This window comes from Sinocyclocheilus grahami, unplaced genomic scaffold, assembly GCF_001515645.1.
Source record: "Sinocyclocheilus grahami isolate Dianchi unplaced genomic scaffold, SAMN03320097.WGS_v1.1 scaffold188.1, whole genome shotgun sequence".
Taxonomy (NCBI): domain Eukaryota; kingdom Metazoa; phylum Chordata; class Actinopteri; order Cypriniformes; family Cyprinidae; genus Sinocyclocheilus; species Sinocyclocheilus grahami.
The window spans coordinates 850,187-860,891 of record NW_015505367.1 but is presented as its reverse complement, the minus strand read 5'-3'; the positions used below and the strand labels follow the sequence as shown (position 1 = coordinate 860,891).

Sequence of the window (10,705 nt, the reverse complement as noted above, 5' to 3'; positions counted from 1 at the left end):
TTTGTTTTCTGCAGCGACTCGGAGCACTTTTCATACCCTTTTTTCTGGCTGAAGCACATTTGTTTCAATCTATAAGAATAATCAGCCTACACTACCAGTCAAAAATATTTGAACAGTAAGATTTTTAATGTTTTTTTTTTTTTTTGAAGAATTCTCTTCTGCTCACCAAGGCTGCATTTATTTGATCCAAAGTACAGCAAAAACAGTAAAATGTTGAAATATTTTTACTATATAAAATTGCTTTCTATTTGAATAAATTTTAAAATGTAATTTATCATACATAGGTAAATTTTCAGCATCATTACTCCAGTCTTCAGTGTCACATGATCCTTCAGAAATCATTCTGATTTGCTGATTATCAATATTTAAAACAGTTGAGTACATTTTTTTTCAGGATTCTTTGATGAATAGAAAGATCCAAAGATCAGCATTTATCTAAAATAAAAAGCTTTTGTAACATTATACACTATTCCATTCAGTATAATTTTTTTTTATTTTTTTGGAAAGAAATTATATAAATTAATATTTTTATTTAGCAAGGATGCTTAAAATTTATCAAAAGTGATGATAAAGGCATTTATAATGTTACAAAAGATTTCTATTTTAGATAAATAGTGTTCATATCGATATTGGAATTATATCGTATCGATATGAACTTTTTAAGAAATATATCTTGATATCAATTTTGGCCATATCGTCCAGCCCTACTTAATTACCAAATTAAGATAAATTCAACATAAAGGAAAGTATAATATTGTAGTTAATATTTAAAAAACACATTCATTATTATTATTTATTATCTGAATTTTTTTGAAAATGCAGTGTTCAATTTCCCAATCCTATCATTAACTATTTTCACACTAGTAATGATATTTTGTGCTAGTCAATTAAACATCAGCTACATGTTATGTAGGCTACAGGTTGCAAGGCTGCTACTGCCAGGAATGAAAACATCACTCTTTTCCTGAGAAAATAGGTTGTACGTTTTTTGTTCCAGCATATGTTCCAAATGTTTCCAAGACACTTAGCCACTTGACACAATGTAATCACACACATCAAAGCTTTTACGCACAGCTGCTGGCATTTCCTCTGTTGCAAACAACAGGTAATCAATAGGCACGTCTTGACCTGCCTTAGCTGCGCTTTGCCCAAAGCGGCAGACGAGCTTAGCGACGCTCTGTTGTGATTCACCGGTGAGAAAGTGGCTCTGGGTTTGCCATTGTGCCTGTCAGCCTTCCTCACACCATACCACTTCTCTTTTACGGGAACAGAAAGAGTATTCTTTGAAGTGCAGGAAATGAGCAAAGACTGGAGTATCCCATTAGCATGTTAAGGTAAACAAACACAGCACACTAAACCGATAAATACGTTTTTATGTTTTTTGTTCGAATTCAGTTCAGTTACATATTTCATCCAGCCAAATCAAAATAACCTCTATCGAGAGGCCTTCATCTGACGTGTACCCCCAAAAAACACGCTCTTCATCCAGCACTAATGATGGCCCTGTGCTTTGCTAGAATTTCATGGGCCAACTGGCACATCCCCATGACCAATCTGCTGAACTGCGGCTGTAAATCCACACCCCAGGAAATGCTACCCAACCACAGGCCCACACAAAAACATCCCTCACCTTCAGTGGGAAAGTTACTGCCCAACAAATCTCTCTTCTCCACTTCACAAACGCAGCGAGCCATTATATCGGCTTTGGCAATGGTGCCACCCGCAAAACTCTGTGAAGCAATCTCGTTACACGAGGGTGGGTGTCTTTTTTTCACTTTTTTAATTTAGAGGGTTTTGTCCATATCCCCAGATTAACAGCACTACAATATGCCAAAGGGGTCTCTGTACCAAGACCTCCAACGGGCTGGTGCATTCACGAAAACAATTCATCCACCAGGCCAGCTATGAGAAAACACTCTTTTTATGCCTGAACCCTTGATTTGTTTTACATCTAATGTAATAAAAATAAATGAAATCCACCATCTGACTGGCTGTTTAAATTTTAAACCAGCAGACGTTTTAAAATAGAATTTTAAAGATCTGTACAAATAAAATTAATGCTGCTAATATTAGCTCTAATGCACCTTGTTACCCTGCTGCAATTGCTTTTAATGATGTATCAGAAGAATTCACGCAAGGTTGTAAGAAAATATTTTGTTTTCTAGAAAGACACTTTAAGTGGATAAATGTATATTGGATCAATGCAATGTGGACTAGGAGACTATAAAGGAGTGGATAAAGATTTTCAATTTCATGAAATGTTTAACAACCTAACGTTATATATTAACCTACACTGCAAAAGGGCCCCTTTTAGCTGGTATGTTTTATTTAATTTCATGTCAACAGGTTTGTTTTTGTAAAATTTAACTTTATAATTGTCATTTTCTTCAGTCATATAATTATTATAGCGCCTAAAATATGTTGCATGTAAAAAGTGTTTGTTTTCAGCCAGTTGAAGGGTGGGTACATTGTGTGCACATGATCAGGACAGTACCACCTCCGCCTCATTTTAAGCCAGGAAAAAACCCTGCTAGCGTGCATTTGGTTGTGAAACGTAGTTTGCGGACCAGACAGAGTTGTCGGCGATTCTTCCTTTTACAACCCACTAGTTTTCTAGCTTAAATGAACCACATTGTGGCTTCAAAAATCATTCAGACTGCAGAGCAAATTAGCACGAAGGTGAGTTCCTGTAGCGTTCCTCCTGGCTGGCTTGTAGTTCCTAGCTGGCGTAAAATAACAGCCAGGGAGGCGAGGAGAGCTGTGATGAGCAATCTCTGTGCAGACAGGATGAATCCATACATTTAGAGGGTCAGTGAGCATCTCCTCCACCGAGGAGGAAGAGTGGGGAGGTCAAAAGCATGTGCTTGTGGGAAGTATCAAAGGGCCGCCTGACAGAGGGTGGTGTGGATAATCTCACTCATCAATACTTAACCAAACAGTTGAAATAAAAGCAGCTGGAATCCCATTTGCACTGATAGAGCTACTGGGAAACAGAATTAGTTCATATTCATTAAAATATGCACCAAATCTTTATCTGGGTTTTTCATTGCATTTGTTTTGCTGGTATTTGTGTTTTTGTTGTGGCCACCTGCCACAATTTCACAGTATTGATGTTATAATAGCATCTTATGATAACGATTGTGTTTTTTTTTACCAACTACAGGTAATGCTTTGGCAATACATATAAAAGAATGTCATGCTAATTAAGCAATTTGAATTTGTGCAATTTCTTGTGAGGAATACAGGAAGTGTCTTTACAGTGTAGTGAGCTAGTGAGCTATTATCTGTCTGTAGACCTGTCACGATAACAACTTTTTGTTGTGCGATACATTGCCCCAGAAATAATTGCAATAAGCGATATTATTGTCATTTTAAAGACCATTTTATGCCACTGAATATATAATCATAATGTAACCGCATCATAATGCAAGAAGGCCTACACGCATCCAAATGACAACAGACGTTTTAAGAATATTTAGATCATGGAAATGAACATATTAGATACCTTAAAAAACTTGAATAAATAGTAAATAAACATTTTCTAACAAAAAGTGCAAAGTAACAAGTAGAAAAATTAAAAAATGCACAATTTTTCCATCTACAGATTTTCCCCTGACCTTCTTTTCTCTGTAAATTAAGGGTGCACACTATTGCTGAAAAACACAATCCCTACTTTGCAGTCAGATGTCCGTATGCACAAAGGCACAGATCCCTAAACAAGACCATATCTGCAGATTAAACTTTTTTTGTAGAAGCATTTTTTTAATTTGAACGAGCACCTCGTCACTACACCACGTTATGTACGAGAAGCTGCAAAAGACAATGTACAAAATGTACAAAACATGGTGACATTCATTTTTAAGTAAATATAATGGGCGATATATTGTGTCACCAAAAATTATTGAGGTCATGTACATATATTGCGTGATAAGTCGATATATTGATTATCTGTCCGTCCAAGTAATCATGACACAAAACAACTAAATATTTGAGACTGCAGTCTGATTAAAGTGTACATGCTGGATGAAGTCAAGCTACAGTTATTTTATCAACACAAACGTTTTTCAAAAAAGTATTTTATGCTCACAATGCTGCATTTATATGATGGATATAAAGTAAAAACAATAATATTGTGATTTAAAACAAATGTTAACATATATTGAAATGTAATTCATTTGTGTTTCAAAGCTGAATTTTCAGCAGCCATTATTTCAGTCTTCAGTGTCACATGAATATTCAGAGATCATTCTAATATGCTGATTTGATGCTCAAGAAAAAAAAAATCGTATTATTATAAATGCTTGAAACAGTTGTTTTCAGAATTCTTCAGTAAAGCCCCGGCTTTATCTTATCTGTAGTGTGATTCAGAGATCATTCTAATATGCTGATTTGATGCTCAAGAAAAAAAAATCGTATTATTATAAATGCTTGAAACAGTTGTTTTCAGAATTCTTCAGTAAAGCCCCGGCTTTATCTTATCTGTAGTGTGAGGAAATCCTCACACTACAGGATTTTTAGCCCGATTTAGCCCCGATTTACCCCTCCCGAGAATCGGAGCAAAAATCTTGTCGAGCACCTCGATCGGTCACGATGCTCGGCGCGGATTATCTGGTAATGTGAGGTGTTCACCGATCGAACTTTGCACCTCCCGATCCGCTCGTACACAAATCGGGGCTGCCCCGATTAATATCAAACATGTTTGCTATTTAGGATTTAAATCGGGATGATGACGGCTATATGATTAGGTCAGTACATTCACAATAGCCAATGTGCGACCGCAAAACAGCTGCTGTACGGCTCCGTTGGAGACGGAGGAAACTGCTTCTTGACATTTTGTAGTAACACGACTGTCTGAATAATGTGTCATAACGTATCGCAAATCTTGTAGTGTGTGCATGTTTAAAGGGTTAGTTCACCCAAAAATTTAAATTCTGTCATTAATTACTCACCCTCATGTTGTTTCAAACCCGTAAAATCTTCGTTCATCTTCGGGAACACAAATTAAGATATTTTTGATGGAATCTGAGAGCTGTCTGACCCTGCATAGACAGCAACGCAACTGAAGTCCAGAAACGTAGCAAGGAGATCGGTAAAATAATCCATGTGACATCAGTGGTTCATCCGCAATTATACGAAGCTACGAGAATACTTTTTGTGCGCAACTAACCCTTTAAGATTTGAGGGAAGATAATCTGCAAAGACTCTCCTTATGTGTGTGCTGCAACCAGATTTCATAATCGGTTAGGATTTTTTAACTCCTGTAGTGTGAACCGGCTTTAAATAGAAAGATCAAAAGAACAGCATTTATTTGAAATAGAACATTATACATGTGTTTACTACAATTTAATGCATATTTGCTGAATAAAAAATAAAAAGTATTGATAGAAAGAAAAAGATCATATAAATATATGACCCCACACATTTGAATGTTAGTGCAGATCTGTTAGTTGAACTTAAATTGGAAAAGTGTTTAAAAGACATTTTAAAAAGATGAATTACTGCTTTAATATAACCAAAATCCTTTACAGTGCTCCACATAAACATATTTAAGACAAAAATAGCAAATATATAGCTACCACACTTGTTTTGCAGCTGACCCCCATTTAAGGTGGTGAAATGCTTTTTGGAAAGAAAAAAAGCAGTAATTCCCTGCTGGGGGCAGGGCTCGACGCTTACTTTTCTTTTTAGGAGCACTTGTGCTCCTAACTTAAAAAATTTAGGAGCACGTTCAAAATTTTAGGAGCACCTTCTAATCAATAATCCAAAATGTTATCAAAAAGTAGCCTTCCCATTACGAGGTAATATTTGACTGGTGCTCCTAAAATAAATTTCATAGTCGCACGCAGTAGTTTTCAGTCGCAAATGCGACTGAAATGGTCGCACTGTCGAGCCCTGGCTGGGGGTGGGACAGTTTGGCTATTCTTAGATGGGAAAGTATCTAAATATGTATATACCACAAACCATAATTGGCCAGTCACTATCTATACTCCAGAGCTCTGTCATAAATGCTGTATTTACTGTGAAAGACAACATAATAGCGGCTTTTCAATCTTTCATCATAGCAACTGTTTCTCTAAAAGAATCTAACAGGAACATAATCTTCTAGCTGTTTCCAATAATGCAGAACAGGAACACATAGGCCTAGTTCTCCAAAAAGTACCTTGAAACAGTAAACAGAAATAACTAACAACAGGCTCAGCGTAGGACACTGAGAGAAACACTCTCAGCAGGATTGCCAGGAGTTTACCAGTGGCATCCTGACAGATGTGGCACTCCTCCAGTGATGGGAATGAGAAACACTAACAGAGCCTACAACTAGAGATCGACCGATATGGGTTTTTCTATAACCGATGCCGATGCCGATGTTTAGAGGTCAGGGTCAGCCGATGGCCGATATGTGCTGCCGATTTTTAGGGCCGATATCTTGAAGTTTTCCCCTTCATTTGCATGCTAAAATGTCACACTAATAATAAGTGGATGCACAACATTTCTAAACTTAACATCATCATTTATTGAACACTGACTTGAACCATCTCTCGAATCTTAATTTTGTGCACTGCACGGTATTAAAATAAAATATTTATCCAAAGTTAACCAAACAAATCAATAAACTTACCAAGTATTAAATATATAAAACAGGTAATAAAAAAAACAACAACTGTCAATCATTTACATAAAAGTTTTAGAGCATTTATCAAGCAGAATTTTTCAAGTTTGTTGGAACATAAAAAGTGCTAAACCCTTAGTGATTTCTGACATTCTTGACGGTTAACGTTAGACAGGTTTCATGAGGATAATAACTGTGCGACGTATATATTGGTCGGAACACGTCACTTTTATTAGGCTGATGTCCATTTTTATTCGCATTACACAGTTGATGGAAACACGCGCATATTCTTCAGCTTTTTTTCATTAATGCAATATGCAAATAAGTTGGATGGAAACCCAGCTATTGGCTGCATCAAACCATGCTTCCGAACAAATGTCATTCACTGTTTTGGGCTGCTCCAGGGCATCTCTGTGTCTCCGAGCACAGTGCTGTCTGTGAGCGGGGTGGAGGAACGTAGCCCTCAATCATGCTGCAGTGTTTGTGAGAGCTGCCACCTTCTCCACCCCACGCACAAATTCTCCGACTCCGATACAGGAAAAATAAAACAGAACTTATAACATTGGGGATAATATGTTAGCAAGCAAGCTGCTGATAGTTTTCGACAACAGTCCTTAAAGTTAACTGCAAGTAAGCGAACCTTTAACCAGCTGTAGCATTATGCCAGTTCCCGACGGTTCTATGCTATTCATTTTTTCTTTCACTAAGTGAAGCAACACTTCATAGTTTACTAGTAATATATAGTAAATATATGGCCATAGGACTTTGAAATATCAGAATTTAAGCCTTGCTTTTATCTCCCAGGACTGTTGTTGAATCTTCCAAAAGTTTTGACTTGGGGTCCTTCACATGCAGCAGCAGCACTTTCCACCGCACCAATAACACGGGGCTGCCCGCGGACGTGCCTGACTTTAAATCGGCGCTACTAAACACGGATATCGGCCGATGCCGATATATTAAAAAATGACAAATATCGGCCCGATATATCGGTCGACCTCTACCTACAACCCTTCGACATCAGCATGGACTGACCCATATACACATTTAAAAGAAACTGATACGTCATAAAAAGCGATACCACAAGATCAACCACAGCTGCAACAAAGCACTTTAAAAAGCAAGCGTTAAGTAGAACCTCACCTTTGGAGTGAAAAGCCTCCTTTAGGCTCAGGAGCACGTCAGAAAACGTGCGCACATCATTGACCAGCTGCATGATGTAGTCAGGGTCCCCTCCAGGGGTGGTGGTGGTGTGATCCAGGCCCATAGCGCTGAGAGGGTTCGTCTTAGAGCTGCGGCCCATTTCTAGCGTTTTGTTGGACCCGGGGGACAGGGACACAGGGATGTTGGGCTGGGAGAGACGAGCACCGATTGTCAAGCGCTTATTCCCACTGTTGCTGCCCTGACGGAACATTCCAGCAGCCGCTTCTGCCAATACTGAGCCACCTCAGCCGCTGATCCAAGCGCCCTCCTGCCAGTGGAGAGCTGAAGGTACTGCAAGACAAAAAGATGATAAATTAATGATCAATTAAAACAGCATAAGGGATAGCAGAGCCAAAAATCAGGGGCCTCATTTGTAAACAAATGTGCAGAATGATCCTAAATGTGAACAGTTTACCAAATGTTCCTATGAACAATTCATTCAATTCAAGCGCAATATGCAACAACTCAATGCCCATAAATATCTCTTTATTAAGCAGATAGTTCACCCAATAATAAAAATGCTGTCATCATTTACTAACCCAAACAGTTGCTGGTCCCCACTGACCTCCATAGTATGGAAAAATACTGTGGATGTCAATGGGAACCAGAAACTGTTTGATTACCCTCATTCTTCAAAATATCTTCTTTTGTGTTCAACAGAAGATATAAATGTATATAGGTTTGTAACAACTTGAGGATGAGTAAACGATGACAGAATTTGAATTTTTGGGTGAGCTATTCATTTAAGAAACTTTTTGAAAACTTAATATTTTTGTGGAAACTGTGATATATTAGCATTTACAGTAAAAGTTTGGGGTAGGTAAAAATTAAAATAATGGAATTAATACTTTCATTTAGCAAGGATACATTAAATTCTGAAAAAATGACAAAAAAAACTTTCAATTTCTAATTCAAATTACATCTGTTCTTTTGAACTTTCTATTGAACAAAAAAAATCCTTAAAAAAACACAAATATTAAGCAACACAACTATTTTCAACATTAATAATAAGAAGAAACATTTCTTGAGCAGCGAATCTGAATAATATCTGAAGGATCATGTGACACTGACGAATGAAGTGAAGGCTGCTGAAAATTCAGCAATAATATGCACATACACTGTAAAAGATGATGCACTGTTAACTAAAATTAAGTTCATCTTACTTATTTGTTTCTGCTCTGTTGACATTACCACATTAATAATAAGAAGAAACATTTCTTGAGCAGCGAATCTGAATAATATCTGAAGGATCATGTGACACTGACGAATGAAGTGAAGGCTGCTGAAAATTCAGCAATAATATGCATTTAATAATATGCACATACACTGTAAAAGATGATGCACTGTTAACTAAAATTAAGTTCATCTTACTTATTTGTTTCTACTCTGTTGACATTACTCAGTTTGATCGAGTTTTTATTACTTTCTGTTACTTAAAGCATTGCAATTAAGTTCAATGAACTTCATTTCTTTGTGTTCAATGAAAAGGTTGAACATGTGGCTCCTTTGTGCATGTGTTATAGACAGAGGTGCACATACGATTTTCAGCTTGGTTCTCATAAGAGAACCTGGAGATTTGTTTTGGCTGTCAGACTACACACAGTGTGACGCATTAAATAAATAAATATATATACAACTATAAATAATAAATAAATAATAGAGATAATATTATTGCACTTTATTTAGTTAGTTTTTTTTAATAAAATAATAAAGTGTGATAATACTATTATAAATCATTTAAAATATTTTAAAATAAAAAGGGAGTATTAAATACAAATACAATTATTATATAGTAAACTATATAATATATAATATAATTAACTCATAAAAATCAAATATATATAGTGTTTTCTAAAAGTTTAAACTGTTTTAACTTTGCATGGCTTTCTATACATCTCTTGTGTGACGCGAGTGCAACAGTCATATTTGTCCGTCTAAAAATGTGCTGAATATGCATTCTAGGGATGCACCGAAATGAAAATTCTAGGCCGAAGCCGAACAAAATGAAACACTGCGCCGAAGGCCGAATACCGAATACAGTTTTTCACATTTTCCCCCCATGTAGGCCTATTTTGACATTTTTTTTCACAACTGCATTAATTAAATTGCCAAAATGTGCTTTTTACTGTTTTGTCCTGCTTTTCAAATAAAAAATCTATTACAAAACAACAATTAAAAAATATTTACTTAACACTGAACATTTTTTTTTACATTCTAGCAGACATTATACCAACAAAGCACAATTTAGCTTAAAATTAATTAGTAAAATAATATTTTTTGGCCATTTTTTAGACTTGAATCAGGCATGTATTTTTTACTAAGAAAATACTTATTTTAAAGCATTAGAATATATTACAGATCCCAATTTGAACACTATGTGTGAATGTTATAATACATGTATTAACAGAGCTGTTGTAGGGTAATTATTATTATCATTATTATTGTCTTACTTTTTTATTTTATTTTACATAACGACAGTAAAATTACAATAATTTCATTTATGAATGTCGATGGAGTTGTTGCTTTTTCTCTGCTTTTATTTTGGCAGAAATCCGCAGGAAGATCTCAGTGCTTCTTTTTGTTGACAACAGCATGCAGATTTATAATTATAAATAATTTTCATTACGAATTTGGGAAAATGTTTGTCGCACATATCACATTGGCACATGCCTTTAAATAAATTCACAAAAATGTTACTGAGCAACTGACGAGTAAAGGCTGATTTATACTTCTGTGTCGGACCTACGGCGTAGCTTATGCATAGACGCACACGCATACGCCGTAGCCTGACGTGCACCTCTCCAAAAATCTAACAGCGCGTCAATTCTACGCGGACCGCAAGAGCTGTGATTGGTCTGCTAGAACCCCTCCCTATGTATGTACTTGAGTTTTGTGTGT

The 10,705-nt window shown here is 36.2% G+C and overlaps 1 protein-coding gene across 1 annotated transcript in view; it reads right to left on the bottom strand.

Moving 5' to 3' along the window:
- Positions 1 to 10,705, bottom strand: part of LOC107594651 (rho GTPase-activating protein 29) — a 70,135-nt gene that overhangs the window by 47,187 nt on the left and 12,243 nt on the right. Inside the window, exon 3 of the mRNA XM_016284781.1 lies at positions 7,748 to 8,098. Coding sequence (XP_016140267.1) covers positions 7,748 to 8,018 — 271 coding nt within the window. The 5' untranslated portion in view covers positions 8,019 to 8,098. The remainder of the gene's footprint in view (positions 1 to 7,747; positions 8,099 to 10,705) is intronic.